This window comes from Cherax quadricarinatus, chromosome 51 (genome assembly GCF_038502225.1).
Source record: "Cherax quadricarinatus isolate ZL_2023a chromosome 51, ASM3850222v1, whole genome shotgun sequence".
Taxonomy (NCBI): Eukaryota; Metazoa; Arthropoda; class Malacostraca; order Decapoda; family Parastacidae; genus Cherax; species Cherax quadricarinatus.
In genome coordinates, this window is record NC_091342.1 from 277,501 (window position 1) to 295,000 (window position 17,500).

General features: G+C 44.3%; 1 protein-coding gene across 15 annotated transcripts in view; it reads right to left on the reverse strand.

Annotated features, from left to right (window-relative positions):
- Positions 1-17,500, reverse strand: part of LOC128694611 (nucleolar protein dao-5) — a 541,519-nt gene that overhangs the window by 267,372 nt on the left and 256,647 nt on the right. For all 15 annotated transcript variants that reach the window (XR_011393390.1, XR_011393389.1, XR_011393388.1 and 12 more), the window contains one exon: positions 17,041-17,149. Coding sequence is in view for 12 of the 15 variants with exons in the window: in XM_070095641.1 (XP_069951742.1) it covers positions 17,041-17,149 (109 nt within the window). In the remaining 3 variants the exon portion in view is untranslated. The remainder of the gene's footprint in view (positions 1-17,040; positions 17,150-17,500) is intronic.

Here is a 17,500-nt window from a genome sequence, read left to right on the forward strand (position 1 = left end):
GCCTTCCATGAATCCGTGCTGGTTGGCATTTATACTCTTGTTCCGTTCCAGGTGCTCCACCACTCTCCTCCTGATAATCTTCCCCATAACTTTGCATACTATACACGTCAATGACACAGGTCTATAGTTTAGTGCCTCTTTTCTGTCTCCTTTTTTAAAAATGGGAACTACATTTGCCGTTTTCCATACCTCAGGTAGTTGCCCAGTTTCCAGGGACGTGTTGAAGATTGTGGTAAGTGGCACGCACAACATATCTGCTCCCTCTCTAAGGACCCATGGGGAGATGTTGTCCGGTCCCATAGCCTTTGAGGTATCGATGTCCCTTAGCAGTTTCTTCACCTCCTCCTCATCTGTATGTATGTCGTCCAACACTTGTTGGTGTATTTCTTGATGGTGTCCCCATCTGGTCTGTCCCCCCAGAGGCCTTCCTGTCTCTACTGTAAATACTTCCTTAAATCTCGTGTTGAGCTCCTCACATACCTCTTGATCGTTTCTTGTGAGTTCTCCACCTTCTTTCCTCAGCCTTATCACCTGGTCCTTGACTGTTGTCGTCCCCCTAATGTGGCTATACAGCAGTTTCAGGTCAGATTTGACTTTCGATGCTATGTCATTTTCATACTGTCGCTGGGCCTCCCTCCTTATCTGTGCATACTCGTTTCTGGCTCTTCTACTAATCTCCTTGCTTTCTTGGGTCCTATGCCTCCTGTACCTTTTCCATTCTCTGTTGCACTTAGTTTTTGCCTCCCTACACCTTCGGGTAAACCAAGGACTCCTTTGATCTTCCTATTATTCCTGTTTCCCTTGGGAACAAACCTTTCCTCTGCCTCCTTGCACTTTGTTGCCACATATTCCATCATGTCGTTTACTGATTTTCCTACCATTTCTCTGTCCCACTGAACTTCCTGCAGGAAGTTTCTCATACCTGTGTAGTCCCCCCTTTTATAGTTTGGCCTGTCCCCTTCAGTTCCTGTTACCTTCTCCACTTGTAACTCTACTATATAATCAAAACTCAGAACCACATGATCGCTAGTTCCAAGGGGCCTCTCGTAAGTGATGCCCTCAATGTCTGAACTGCTCAGGGTGAACACAAGGTCCATCATCCTCCCCTCTCTCTCTGGTAGTGTCCTTGACGTGTTGATGCATGAGGTTTTCCAGTATCACATCCATCATCTTGGCTCTCCATGTGTCAGGACTCCCACGAGGCTCCAGGTTTTCCCAGTGAATCTCCCTATGGTTGATTATTATTATTATTATAATCAAAAAGAAGCGCTAAGCCACAAGGACTATACAGCGCTGCAGGGCAGGAAGGAAGCGAGGGCATCAGGTGGCAAAAGGGAGATGGATGAGCAACAGGTTACAGATAACAGCGGGGCAGTGGATGGTAAAAGGGTAAAGGGCAGCAAGAGACTGAACCAGAAAGGGCTGAGGGGAGTGCGAAAAGTATCATCAGAGTTTGTGGAGTAAATCAGTCGTTGTCAAGAAGTCAATGAGAGAGTCAGGATTAAAGGAGGGTCCATCAGCAAGAAGGGAAGGTAAAGAGAGAGTAGGAGAACGAAGACGACGTTGGAGGTAAATTCTGCGTGCTCGTTGATAGAGAGGGCAGTCTAACAGAATGTGGCTAATCGATACTGGAACTTGACACTGCTCACAGAGAGGAACAGGGTGCCTCTCCATGAGATACCCATGAGTAAGACGAGTGTGGCCAATGCGAAGGCGGGAGAGAGTGGTCTCCCAACCTCGGCACTGATGACAAGAAGACGGCCAGTAACCTATGCTCGGTTTAATAGAATGAAGTTTGTTACCGAGCAGAGTTGACCAACGTTGTTGCCAACGGGTGCGAAGGTGGGTAGCTATTGCAGCAAAATAGTCCAGAAATGGAACACCTCGATAGGAAATTGGTAGGTCATATACTGCTGACCGCGCAGCAGTGTCTGCCTGTTCATTGCCCTGTACGTCGACATGACCAGGGACCCAACAAAAAACAATATCTTTATGTTTGGTAGAGATACGGCGTAGCCAAAGTTGGATACGGAGAACTAGGGGATGAGATGTATCAAATTTTCGTATAGCCTGTAGAGCACTAAGGGAGTCTGAGACTACTACAAATGATGACACAGGCATAGATGCGATACGAATAAGTGCTGCAAGAATGGCATACAGTTCAGCAGTAAAAATGCTAGCTGAAGATAGTAAATGCCCTCGTACGACGCTGTCCGGAAACACTGCTGCGAATCCGACGCCGTCTGAAGACTTAGAGCCATCTGTGTACACAGCGGTGGCATGAGAATGAGAGTGGAAGTGATCAAGAAAAAGAGAGCGGGAAGCCACCGTAGGCAGTTGAGCTTTCGAGCAAGGGAGTGAGAAAGAACAGACCCGAACAGCTGGAACTTCCCAGGGGGGTAGGGAAAAGTGAGATGCTACATGAACATATAAAGGTGGTAACTGAAGGGAAGACAAGAGTGAAAGTAGGCGAAGAGAAAAGGGACGGAGCAAACAGGGGCGGCGAATGAATAAAGAATGTCTACTAATATCGGTGACCATTCTATAAATGGAAGGATTGTGTAGATCGTGAGAGCGTACATAGTAACGAAGGCAATGGGCATCACGGCGATCAGACAAGGATGGAACATTTGCTTCTGTATAGAGGCTCTCAACAGGGGAAGAGCGAAAAGCACCAAGGCACAAACGTAAGCCTTGGTGATGGATAGAGTTAAGGCTAGAGAGAGTAGCAGGAGAGGCCGCGGAATAAATCTGGTCACCATAATCGAGTTTCGATAAAACGAGGGCTGAATGTAGGCGAAGCAGAGTTCGACGATCAGCTCCCCAGGAAAGATGAGCAAGGGTTTTAAGAAGGTTTAGCCGGCTGTGACAAGTTGCCTTCAGAGAGGTAATGTGAGGTTTCCAGGTTAACCGACGGTCAAAGAGAAGGCCTAGAAACCTGACTGTATCACGTTCGGGGATAGGGGAGCCATAGAGATACAAAGGATGATCGGAGATAACAGAGCGTCTAGTGAAAGTAATTTGGTGAGTTTTGGTACTTGAAAATTTAAACCCATGTGTGGTGGCCCAAGTGGAAACACGGTCGACCGCATGCTGGAGAGAAACTGCAATAAGGTGACAGTCAGCGCCTGCACAAGCAATAGCGAAGTCATCAACATAGAGTGATGACCAAATATTGGGTGGAAGAACAGAGGCCAAATCATTTATAGCAAGGAGAAAAAGTGTTGTGCTTAGAACACATCCCTGAGGGACACCTTCAGCTTGGACGAAGTCCGGGGAAAGAACATTATTGACTCGAACACGGAAATGTCTGTCAGTTAAAAAGTTCTTAAGGAAGGATGGTAGATTGCCTCGGAGGCCTAAGGAATGGGCCTGGGCCAAAATATTATACCTCCAAGTTGTGTCATATGCCTTCTCAAGGTCAAAAAATATGGCAATAACTGAGTGATTATTCGCAAAGGCATTACGAACATACGTATCCAAGCGTAGTAAGGGGTCTATGGTAGAACGACCCTTACGAAAGCCATATTGACTAGCGGAGAGACTGTTGTGAGTCTCTAAATACCACATTAAACGTCGATTTACGAGGCGTTCCATCACTTTGCAAACTGCACTTGTAAGAGCGATGGGGCGATAGTGGGAGGCATCATGTCCTGTAGTACCCGGTTTGCGGAAAGGGAGAACAATGGCAGATTTCCACAGCTGGGGAAGAACTCCTTGTGCCCAAATAAGATTGAAGAGGTGTAAGAGGACTACAAGGGCTGACCGATGTAAATGTTGTAACATACGAATATGAATGTCATCAGGCCCAGCTGCCGATGATCGGCAAGCTGAGAGCGTTGCCTCCAGTTCTTGAAGTGTAAAAGGCACATTATACTGTTCTTCTCCGAGAGAAGAAAAGTCCAAGGGTACTAACTCTCTGGCAGACTTTGAGGAAAGAAACGAGGGGCATAGATGGAGCCCTCGGGAAATACGGACCAGATGTGTGCCAAGTTCAATGGCAACGTCGAGAGGGTTTGCTATATCAACACCAGTGACCCGTAGAACAGGAGCCGGGTCAGGAGAGTATTTACCACTCAATTTCCTCACTTTTTTCCAGACTGCACTCATAGAAGAAGCAGAGGTGATGGTGGAAACATAGTCTCGCCAACAAGTGCGTTTAGCTTCACGGATGACACGGCGAGCGATCGCACGCTTCTGCTTAAAATCAACAAGTCTCTCAGCGGTTCTATTGTACCGGTACCTGCCCCATGCAGCACGTTTCAAACGTACTGCACGAGCACAAGCAGGAGACCACCAAGGCACGCACTTCTGAGAATGCCTGCCTGAGGTTTGGGGTATAGAATGAGAAGCTGCGGTATAAACTGATGTCGAGAAGATGTGTAGGAGCTCATCAATGGAGGATGAAGAAGGAACCTCACTAAAAGCAGTGAGGTGTGAGTAAAGATCCCAATTTCCCCGATCAAATTGCCAGCGAGGGCTACGGGAAGGTGGTGAATAGGAAGGAGAAGTAAGAATGATCGGAAAATGATCGCTGTCATGTAAGTCTGGTAGAACAGACCAGGTGAAGTCTAGTGCAGTGGAGGAAGAGCAGACTGATAGATCGATGCAAGAGAGAGTATGAGTACGAGGATCAAAATGGGTGGGAGTACCCGTATTTAAAACATGGAGGGGGTGAGAGGCAAGAAAAGCCTCCAACTGAATGCCACGTGAGTCACAATGAGACCCCCCCCAGAGGAAATGGTGGGCATTAAAATCACCAAGTAACAGAAGTGGTGGTGGTAAGGATGAAACAAGAAAGGCAAAGTCTGGGATAGAAAATGCTCGAGAAGGAGAGAGATATAAAGAACATATTGTAAACCACTTATTCAAGTGGATACGGGCTGCAGTGTAATGCAGCGAGGTATGGACAAATAGTTGACAGTACGGAATATCATTGCGTAGAAGAAGGGCACTTTCATTAAAGGTCCCATCTGAGAAAGGATCCGAAGAATACAATAAATTATAGCCTGAGATAGGTTGGAAAACAGCCGAGTGTAATTTTGGTTCTTGTAAGCAAGCACCAACAGGGGAAAACCTGGAAAGCAACATCTGAAGCTCACCCCGATTACCCCTGAGGCCGCGGATATTCCACTGTAAATAGGCCATGATTGGCGATGAAGGAAATATCAGGAATCTGTAGGTAAAGGCACCTACGGACTAGAGGGGTTAGAAAAGTCAACGTGTGGTGGCATTGGAAGATGTTCAAGTAGCGAAGGAACGGAGCGTTGCGAAGAATGGGGTTGTGAAGATGGAGGAGAGGGAAGAGAAGGAACAGGAAGTGAATCAGTGTCCATTGAAGGTTTAGTCTCTGCAATATATTCTGAAATGGCTTCAAGTGTTTCTGAATTCAAAGATGTATGGGAAACCATATTGGAGATAGGAGGAGGAGGGTGAGTAAAGATTGGGACAGTAATGGACTGTACCAAAGTAGAGGGGGAGGGAAAAGTGTAAGGGACTGCAGATGAAGTGTGGGGGGGGACAGAAGAGGTAGAAACCTGGGAGGTGACAGAAGAGGGAGAAACTTGGGAGGGGACGGGGGTGGAAGGCATAGTACGAGGAGGAGGGTGAATCTCCACACTTGTAATAGAGCCAGAGAGAGGGGAAGAACTAGGTACAGAGACTGGAAAGGTAACGTGTGGAGGTGGAAGAAGGGAAGGAAGGGGCAAAGAAGATTTGAGCAATGTGGATTTTTTGGACTTCTGAGTAGAGGGGCGATTGGTATTAGGTGTCGTACGAGGTCTTGTCGATACTGGGGCTTGTGAGGAAGGACGCGAAGATGTGAGAACAGACTGAGTTGTAGTCGGGACGTCAGAGCCAAGGACAGCAAAAGGATTAGATGCCGTAATGGCTATGGGAGGGGTAACAACAGAGGAGGCTGCAGAAGATGGGACCCCAGAAGTGGGGGGATGTTTGGAAACACGAGAATAAGAAACACGGGGTAGTCTCCCTTGGAGGCGGAGATGAGTAACTGCCATAGCATAAGGGAGACCTTCTGCCTCTTTGAGGCAACGGATTTCACGTTCATTTAAGTAGACCTGGCAACGGCGGGAGTACGAAGGGTGAGCTTCATTACAATTAAGGCAAGATGGAGGTTGACTGCAAGATGTATTAGAATGGTTGTCGGCACCACAGACTGGGCATTCGGCCATAGATCTGCAATATTTCGCTGGGTGACCAAAACGCCAGCAATTTCTACATTGTTGCGGTGTAGGTATCACCTTTCGAACTTGTAACCGATGTCCCGCGACATATACAGAGGACGGGAGTTCTCGGCTGTCAAAAGTTAAACGAGCCACATTGCAAGGGTAACGTCTCCGCCCCCGGGCAGGAAGGACATAAGTGTCTACTTTGAGGATTGGGAGATCCTGGAGTTCCAGCTGTTCAAAAATGTCATTGCCACATGACTGGAAATTCTGTTGGACTATGGTATGGGGCAGAATGACAGTACCACTACAAGAATTGAGAGAAAGATGTTTTTCAATAGTGATAGGAGTAGTATCGATATTCGAAAGGAGAGAAAGATCATGAGCTTGGGTAGCATTCTGGACAGTGACGATGCGTGTACCGCTCTTGAGAGCGTGAAATGAAATATCTCTGCCAACATGACGCAGGAGCGCTTTGGCAATACTATGGTCAGAAAGGTAGGCAGAAGAAGAAGTTGGTCTTAAAGTAAAGAATTTAGTCCATTGTGTGGTCCGAAACTGAGCGTGGAGAGGGAGTGCTTGACGTGTCGGTCGTTTCCGAGTAGAATGGGAAGGTAACGACGGAGCATCATCAGGAGATTGACGTTGGCGTTTAGGAGTAGGACCGGAGTTGGTCCGGCATGAAATGGGTGGGCGATTCGAAAATTGCCGTACCGTAGAGGGAGAAGCCGGAAGCATAGTCAAAGGAGAGCGGAGTTCAGACAAATCGAAGGAGTCAGTCAAAGCCCCGGTACCTGAAGCGGGTGAGGAAACAGCACCAGCAAGAGGTACAGGGGCATCAGGAGTGTCCGAAGAGTGGTCTAAACACAAGGCAGGGTCAGAATGGGGTGCGGTATCAAGAAGGGGCCCGGGGGTAGTGGTTTCATGGACTAGGGCTGCCATGGTTAGGTTACTCCTTTGCTTTTTGTTTTTAAGAAAAAAAAGAGAAAGAAGAAAAGAAAATAAAAACAAAAAAAAGAATAAAAAAAGGGGGGAGCGGGGAGGAATAGTTCCCAGGAGGAATGAAAGGGCCGGAAATCTCCCTCCGCGCCCAAGAGGACTCGACACCGCTAGTAGCGCAGATGCAGCATGGAACCCGTGCCATACCCTACCCTTCATGCCAGTAAACCAGCAATCCGGGATAGCAACCTCACATCTGCCGAGCTACCTCGGTGGACAAAAGAGAGGGCGGCCGGATATCCGCCACAAAGCATACCTCCTTCAGCCACCACCCCCGGAATCCGAAAGGTGGCTTCCAGAGATACACCCGTCGCCCAAAAGACACCCAAAGCTACTCCGGGATACCGGAGAGGGATCGGGACATCCCTAGGCAATCCAGATTCCACGGCAAACTACGCCACCGCCAAGAAACCTCAACGGAATGGGATCGACCCCGGTGTCCTTTCCCCTACCTAGGAACTAGCGCGCCTGTGGGAGAAATCACGAAGGCTAAAAAGAGGAAGGGCAAAAGGGAGGGGTGAGGAGGAGGAGGAGGAATGGAAAAAGGGGAGGATGGGGAGGATGGGATAGGGGAGGGGAGAATGGGGGGTAATTAGGTTCGGTCTGAGGAAGAAGACCGACAGGGCTAATTCCTCAGACCAAGAGCCTCTTCACCACGCCAAGGAGCCCCCCTTGAAGAGGACTCCCTATGGTTGAAATCACCTATAACCAGTAACTTTGCTCTGCACAATTGAGCTCTTCTTGCCACCTCAGTCAGTGTGTCTACCATCGCTCTGTTGTTCTCTTCATATTCCTCTCTTGGCCTCCTGCAGTTCTGTGGTGGGTTATACATCACTGCAATGACTACCTTATGTTCCCCAGACTGAGTTGTAGCTACTATGTAGTCCCTTTCTCCAATCTCGCCCATGCCTTCCATTTCCTCAAAACCCCATCGGTTTTCTATGAGTAGTGCAACCCCTCCTCCCCTTTGCTCCTCCTGTTTTTCCTCAGGATCTGATACCCCGGTGGGAAGACTGCATCTGTTATTGTCTCAGTGAGTTTTGTATCTGTGACTGCTATGATGTCTGGGGACTTCTCATTGATTCTTTCATGCCACTCCTTATATTTATTTGTTAATCCATCTGCATTCGTGTACCACACCTTCAACTTCTTATGTCACGGTGGTCCTGGAAAAATATTGGTGTGTGTGTGTGTGTGTGTATGTGTGTGTATGTGTGTGTGTGTGTGTGTGTGTATGTGTGTGTGTGTGTGTGTGTGTGTGTGTGTGTGTGTGTGTGTGTGTGTGTGTGTGTGTGTGTGTGTGTGTGTGTGTGTGTGTGTGTGTGTGTACTCACCTAGTTGTACTCACCTAGTTGAGGTTGCAGGGGTCGATTCCAAGCTCCTGGCCCAGCCTCTTCACTGATCGCTACTAGGTCACTCTCCCTGAACCGTGAGCTTTATCATACCTCTGCTTAAAGCTATGTATGGATCCTGCCTCCACTACATCGCTTCCCAAACTATTCCACTTGCTGACTACTCTGTGGCTGAAGAAATACTTCCTAACATCCCTGTGATTCATCTGTGTCTTCAACTTCCAACTGTGTCCCCTTGTTGCTGTGTCCCATCTCTGGAACATCCTGTCTTTGTCTACCTTGTCAATTCCTCTCAGAATTTTGTATGTCGTTATCATGTCCTCCCTCTCTCTCCTGTCCTCCAGTGTAGTCAGGTCAATTTCCCTTAACCTCTCCTCGTAGGACATACACCTTAGCTCTGGGACTAGTCTTGTTGCAAACCTTTGCACTTTCTCTAGTTTCTTTACGTGCTTCGCTAGGTGTGGGTTCCAAACTGGTGCTGCATACTCCAATATGGGCCTAACATACACGGTGTACAGGGTCCTGAGCGATTCCTTATTACAATGTCAGAATGCTGTTCTGAGGTTTGCTAGGTGCCCATATGCTGCAGCAGTTATTTGGTTGATGTGCGCCTCAGGAGATGTGCCTGGTGTTTTACTCACCCCAAGATCTTTTTCCTTGAGTGAGGTTTGTAGTCTCTGGCACCCTAGACTGTACTTCATCTGCGGTCTTCTTTGCCCTTCCCCAATCTTCATGACTTTGCACTTGGTGGGGTTGAACTCCAGGAGCAAATTGCTGGACCAGGTCTGCAAACTGTCCAGATCCCTTTGTAGTTCTGACTGGTCTTCGACCAAATGAATTCTTCTCATCAACTTCACGTCATCTGCAAACAAGGACACTTCGGAGTCTATTCCTTCCATCATGTCATTCACAAATACCAGAAACAGCACTGATCCTAGGACTGACCCCTGTAGGACCCCACTTGTCACAGGTGCCCACTCTGACACCTCACCACATACTATGACTTGCTGCTGTCTTCCTGACAAGTATTCCCTGATCTATTGCAGTGTTTTCCCTGTTATCCCTGCCTGGTCCTCCAGTTTTTGCACTAATCTCTTGTGTGGAACTATGTCAAATGCCTTCTTACAGTCCACGAAAATGCAATCTACCCACCCCTCTCTCTCTTGTCTTACTTATGTCACCCTGTCATAGAACTCCAGTAGGTTTGTGACACAGGATTTCCCGTCCCTGAAACCATGTTGGCTGCTGGTGATGAGATCATTCCTTCCTAGGTGTTCCACCACTCTTCTCTCTGATGATCTTCTCCATGACTTTGCATACTATACATGCCAGTGACACTGGTCTGTAGTTTAGTGCTTCATATCTGTCTCCTTTTTTAAAAATTGGGACTACATTTGTCTGCTATGCCTCAGGCAATCTCCCTGTTTGATAGATGTATTGAATATTGTTGTTAGGGGTACACACAGTACCTCTGCTTCCTCTCTCAGGACCCATGGGGAGATGTTATCCGGACCCATTGCCTTTGAAGTATCTAGCTCACTCAGAAGCCTCTTCACTTCTTTCTCGGTTGTGTGTACTATGTCCAGCACTTGGTGGAGTACCCCACCTCTCCGTCTTTCTGGAGCCCCTTCTATCTCCTCTGTGAACACTTCTTTGAATCTCATGTTGAGTTCCTCATATACTTCATGGTCATTTCTTGTTGTCTCCCTTCCTTCCTTAGCCTGATTACCTGGTCCTTGGCTGTTGTTTTCCTCCTGATGTGGCTGTATAACAGCTTTGGGTCAGATTTGGCTTTCACTGCTATGTCGTTTTCATTTTGTCGTTGGGCCTCCCTTCTTATCTGTGTATATTCATTTCTGGCTCTACAACTGCTCTCCGTATTCTCCTGGGTCCTTTGCCTTCTATACTTCTTCCTTTCCCTAGCACACTTGGTTTTTGCCTCCCTGCACCTTTGGGTGAACCATGGGATCATCCTGGCTTTTTCATTATTCCTGTTGCCCTTGGGTACAAACCTCTCCTCATCTTCCTTGCATATTGTTGTTACATATTCCATCATCTCATTTACTGGCTTCCATGCCAGTTCTCTGTCCCACTGAACCCCGTTCAGAAAGTTCCTCATTCCCGTGTAGTCCCCTTTTTTGTAGTTTGGCTTCATTCGCCCAGGCCTTCCTGCTTCCCCCTCCACTTGTAGTTCTACTGTGTATTTGAAGCTTAAAACCACATGATCACTGGCCCCAAGGGGTCTTTCATGTGAGGTCCTCAATATTTGCACTACTCAAGGTGAATACTAGGTCCAGTCTTGCTGGTTCATCCTCTCCTCTTTCTCTCTCTCTCTTGTAGTGTCCCTTACATGTCTGTGTCTGTGTGTCTGTGTCTATGTGTCTGTGTGTGTCTCTGTGTGTCTGTCTGTGTAATTTTCACAATCATAAGGTAGAGTGCTAATGTTGATATTTTTAAGTACACATGTAATATTAAAATTTAAAAAATGGCATTTTTTTTTTAACTTATACTGATACCATAAAAATTACCAATACCCACCAATACCAGTGCTTTGGCACATTCCTAAATTTATACATGTATATGTAATTTTTTTTTTAAACATGCTGGCCATCACCCACTGAGGCAGAGTTACCCAAAAAAGAAACGCTTAAGATCATTCACTGTATCACTGTCTTGCCAGAGGTGCACAAATACCACAGATGTCACTCTCAATAGCAAATATCCAAAACCCCTCCTTTAGAGTGCAGGCACTGTACTTCCCACCTCCCGGACTCAAGTCCAGCTAACTGGTTTCCCTATATCCCTTCACAAAATATTACTCTGCTCACACTCCAACAGCTCGTCATGTGCCAAAAATCATTTGTCTCCTTTCACTTCTAACAAACATATATACATACATTGAAGCATATATATGAACAGTATTTAGATAAAGGTAGGGAAGTTTTCACTGCATTTATGGATTTAGAAAAGGCATATGGTAGAGTGGATAGGGAGCAATATGGCAGATGTTGCCAGTGTATGGAATGGTAGAAAGTTACTAAATGCTGTAAAGAGTTTTTATGAGGGTAGTGAGGCTCAGGTTAGGGTGTGTAGGAAAAAGGAAGATTACTTCCCAGTAAAAATAGGTCTTAGACAGAGATGTGTAATGTCACCATGGTTGTTTAGCATACTTACAAATGGGGGTGTAAAAGAAGTAAATGCTAAGGTGTTGGGAAGAGGGGTGGGATTAAATTATAGGGCATCAAATACAAAATGAGAGTTGACACAATTACTTTTTGCTGATAATACTGTGCTTTTGGAGGATTCTAAAGATAAGTTTTAAAGGTTAGTGGACGAGTTTGGGATGGTAGGTAAAGGTAGAAAGTTGAAAGTGAATACAGATAAGAGTAAGGTGATGAGGGTAACAAACAATTTAGATAAAGAACATAAGAACATAAGAAAGAAAAAACACTGCAACAGGCCTACTGACCCATGCGGAGCAGGCCCATGCCCCCCCCCCCCCGGATTAGCCCAATGACCCACCCAGTATGGTCATCTCCACTCAAGGATGGAGCACTGCACCAGACCCAGCAGCACAAGCTAGTCAGGTCCAACTCACACCCACCCACACCCACTCATGTATTTATCTAAGCTATTTTTAAAACTACACAACGTTTTAGCCTGAATAACTGTACTCGGGAGTTTGTTCCACTCATCCACAACTGTTTCCAAACCAGTGCTTTCCTACATCCTTTCAGAATCTGAATTTTTCCAACTAGAAACCATTGCTGCGAGTCCTGTCTTGGCTGGAAATTTTCAGCACGCTATTTACATCTCCTTTATTTATTCCTGTTTTCCATTTATACACCTCAATCATATCCCCCCTAATTATACGCCTTTCGAGAGAGTGCAGATTCAGGGCCCTTAGTCTACCCTCATAGGGAAGATTTCTGATACATGGGATCATCTTTGTCATCCTCCTCTGTACGTTTTCCAGAGCATTTACATCCATTCTGTAATACGGTGACCAGAACTGAGCAGCATAGTCTAAATGAGGCCTAACCAAGGATATATAGAGTTGAAGAACAACCTGAGGACTTCTATTATTTATACTTCTAGATATGAAGCCAAGAATTATGTTAGCTTTATTGCGAACACTAATGCACTGTTGTCTTGGTTTTAGATTACTTCTAACCAGAACTCCTAAATCCTTTTCGCAATCAGTAGTACTAAGATCTACATTATTTAGTTTATATGTGGCATGGATATTACATCGGAGGGAGGGAGTATGGAATTAGTGAATGTTTTCAGTGGATGAAGGAAGAGGTAAACCACAGAAATGATGAAGAACAAAAGGTGAGTGGTGCTTTGAGGTATCCTTGGAAACAAAGAACATTATCCATGGAGGCAAAGAAGGGAATGTATGAGAGTATAGTGGTACCAACACTCCTATATGGGTGTGAAGCATGGGTTGTAAATGCTGCAGTGAGGAAGCGGCTGGAGGCATTAGAGATGTCCTGTCTAAGGGCAATGTGTGGTGTAAATATTATGCAGAGAATTCATAGTGTGGAAATTAGGAGGAGGTATGGAGTTACTAAAAGTATTAGTCAGAGGGCTGAAGAGGGACTGTTGAGGTGGTTTGGTCATTTAGAGAGAATGGAACAAAGTAGAATGATTTGGAGAGCATATAAATCTATTGGGGAAGGAAGGCGGGGTAGGGGTCATCCTCAAAAAGGTTGGAGGGAGGGGGTAAAGAAGGGTTTGTGGGAGAGGGGCTTGGACTTCCAGCAAGTGTGCCTGAGCATATTAGATAGGAGTGAATGGAGACGAATCGTTTTTGGGACCTGACGAGCTGTTGAGTGTGAGCAGGATAATATTTTGTGAAGGGATTCAGGGACACCAGTTAGCTAGACTTGAGTCCTAGAAATGGGAAGTGCAATGCCTGCACTTTAACCCCTAAATGTAAGTTCTCGCTGATTTTTTTTTTTTTTCAACAAGTCGGCCGTCTCCCACCGAGGCAGGGTGACCCAAAAAAGAAAGAAAATCCCCAAAAAGAAAATACTTTCATCATCATTCAACACTTTCACCACACTTGCACATTATCACTGTTTTTGCAGAGGTGCTCAGAATACAACAGTTTAGAAGCATGCACATATAAAGATACACAACATATCCCTCCAAACTGCCAATATCCCAAACCCCTCCTTTAAAGTGTTATAGGATGATAATAAAAAGATTAGGGTCAGTACTTACCAAGATATCAGGCTGCGAAGTTGGCACTTAATGCTCACTTGACAAGTCCTGCCACTTGCAGAAGTATTGCCAATATACCTTTTTTTCTCATTTTTATATTATTTTATATAATTTTTATGTTCTGATAATTACAATTTATAGTAGTGCTTATCATTTCATAATCAATCTTTGTTCTGACACTAATATTAGGTACTGAAATTGTACTCAAATAGTCACAAACACATTGACATGTGGACATTTACACCTGCCTTGGTCATTTATTAGTGTCTAGGAATATATACAAAGTATTTATAGGTCCCAGCAATGTTTTGGATACACAGGAGTATATAAGAAGAACAAGAAGAACAAGAAGAAGAACAAGAAGAAGAACAAGAAGAACAAGAAGAACAAGAAGAACAAGAAGAACAAGAAGAACAAGAACAACAACAACAAGAAGAACAACAAGAACAACAACAAGAAGAACAACAAGAAGAACAACAACAACAACAAGAAGAAGAACAAGAACAACAAGAAGAACAACAACAACAAGAACAACACCATCAACAACAACAACAAGAACAACAACAACAACAACAACAAGAACAACAAGAAGAACAACAACAAGAAGAACAAGAAGAAGAACAAGAACAAGAAGAAGAACAACAAGAACAACAACAACAACAACAACCACAACAAGAACAACAAGAACAACAACAACAAGAACAACAAGAACAACAACAAGAACAACAACAAGAACAACAAGAACAAGAACAACAAGAACAACAAGAACAAGAACAACAACAACAAGAACAACAAGAACAAGAACAACAAGAACAACAAGAACAAGAACAAGAACAACAAGAACAACAAGAACAACAAGAACAAGAACAACAAGAACAACAACAACAAGAACAACAACAAGAACAAGAACAACAATAACAACAACAACAACAACAACAACACTACTACTACTACTACTTTAAGCATGATGTAAGACAAGTGTCAGTGACAAGCATCCAGGAGGGTGCAGTGGTAAGATAAGAGGTGACATTTGATGAGCTGAGGGTGCAGTGATAAGACAAGATAAGTGGTGATATTTGATGAGCATGGTGAGGGTGCAGTGATGAGATAAGGGGTGACATTTGATGAGTGCTGGTGAGGGTTCAGTGATGAGATAAGGGGTGACATTTGATAAATGCCAGTGAGGGTGCAGTGATGAGATAAGGGGTGACATTTGATGAGCATCAGTATCTCTGTCTCTGCTTATCTGACTCTCTGCCTTGTCTCTCCATTTTCTTGTATCTCTTTCCATCTCTCTGATTGTCTCTCTCTGTCTCAGAGAGAGCCACTGTAAACCAACAGGTATTCTTACACATTATATCTACAAGCATAGTATAGCACTTCAGATTTTTAGGTTATCTTATGTAATTTACACTATGTATAACTGTATTTATGTGTGCCTGTGAGACAGGGATAGAAAGAGACAGATACACAGAGAGAGACAGAGACAGATAGAGACAGAGATAGACAGAAATAGACAGACATAGATACAGACGGGTAGACAAATGGAGATAGAGCCAACCAGCCAGCCGGCCAGCCTGCCGAACACTTATTACACATTCCAGAATTGTTTTTCTTTACTTAGGGCATACGTTATAAGATATTCTGAAAGGGTGTTGCACAAATGTTGCACATGGGTTATTATCAAGGTTTTTGATATTTCCTCAACCACTTGTGGCCACATCCACCTCAAAGCCACTAAACTTGGGGTCAACATCACTTTCCTCTTAAAAGGGGAGTGTTAATATGACATGACATCAGTGAATCCTTAGTGTTTGCCGAGCTGTTTTCTCTAGCTGGTGCTCAATTTAATTGGTGCTCCCACAAGGTACTAAGTGGTCCCAGATTTTTTTAACATGGTGCACACCAAGTGTTAAGACCCATTCTATGCTGACCAGGTATCTCAGGCCAATCTGGGCACCTCTGCAAAGCCAGTGATTATGTATGAGTGATGGTGAAAGTGTTGACTGATAATGAAAGTTTTTTTTCTTTATTTTTGGGTCACCCTGCCTCGGTGGGAAGCGGCTGACATGTTGAAAAAAAAAATACACATACATACATGCTTACATATACACACACACATACATACATACTTACATATACACACATACATACATAAATACATACATACATATATACATACATACATATATACATACATACATATATACATACATAAACACACACATACATACATACACACACACACAAATAGCGAGTGGAGTCACTGGGGCAGCCTTCACCTCAGCATCTCACCTTCAATACTCAGAACCTCAGCATGTCCTGGGCACTAAGAAAAAGTATATTAAGCCAAAATTGAATGTGCAGTGGTGATATGGTGTCCACACCTAATAAAATCATGTGAACAAGCTAGAAAAAGTCTTAAGAAAAAATGAGTAATGAATTGGATATGCCCTCACTGGTAGATCTGAGGCAAAGAGGAGACATGCTAACTACATATAGAATACAGGTAATCAAAGGATACAAAAGAAAAGATTTTCTTAACACTATCAACAAGAAGCCACATTGTACACTGATGAAGAAAAGATGCCAAAAGGATGCCAGAACAGCAGAATGGGTTATAAAAGAAGGCAATAAGTGCTATAACAATTGGAAATTAAAAATACTTAATTGATAGATTATGGTAAATACAGACTGCTATAAGAATAGCTAAGCTCCTGTAACTACAAACAGGTAATTACAAATGCATAATAAAATATTTTAGATGTTAAGGCAGCCACTCATGGCACAAACCTGCAGAAATGATACTTATATCAGTTACTATTCCTATATCTTTTTTTTTCAGTTTTCTACTTCACAAAAATGCCTACTCCAATAGGACTGTGGCCTCAATATTGTTTTTCCATCTGCAGTACACACTTGCTGCAGTGTAGCCATAGTCTTAAATTACTTCCACCCAAGTAAAATACTGCAAGTCTAGGCTTGGTTGATAAATATGATAGAGCTGATCACAGCAGTGGTTCATCACTTGGCCATAGGCTTACATGCTAGCCATGCAAATATGTTTTCAATTGCTTGAAGTTTAAAAAATAACCTTTATGGGAAAAAAGCCCATCTAAACATTTTTAATGAAAATGCTTTTCATTATTTAGGTGTTGTTGAAGAATATTGTAGCTTATAACCTGGCTACATTGGAAAGAATCTTTTCCAAAAGCTGCCTTTTTATTTCTACAAGTATTATTAATTTAAAAGATTGCTATACATAAACAGACCTGAGGCTAGCCCCCTTGGCAGAGTCTTGTGATGAGGATCGTATCAAGCGCTGGGGTGTCTGTGGTGATCGAAGTTCAGGTGTGCGAGGCGACCGTGGAGATTTAAGTTCTGAAAAAATAATTGCTATGATATCTCTGTTTTTTATTTAATCATAATATATATATATATACAGTGGACCCCCGCATACCGATGGCATCACATAACGATTAATCTGCATACCGCTTGCTTTAATCACAAAAATTTTGCCTCGCATACCGCTTAAAAACCCGCTCACCGATGTTCGTCCGAGACGCGTCCAATGTGCGCCCTCAGCCAGCCTCACATGTACCGCCGGTGGCATTGTTTACCAGCCAGCCTCCGCGGTAACATCCAAGCATACAATTGGAATATTTCGTATTATTACAGTGTTTTCGGTGCTTTTTCTGGAAAATAAGTGACCATGGGCCCCAAGAAAGCTTC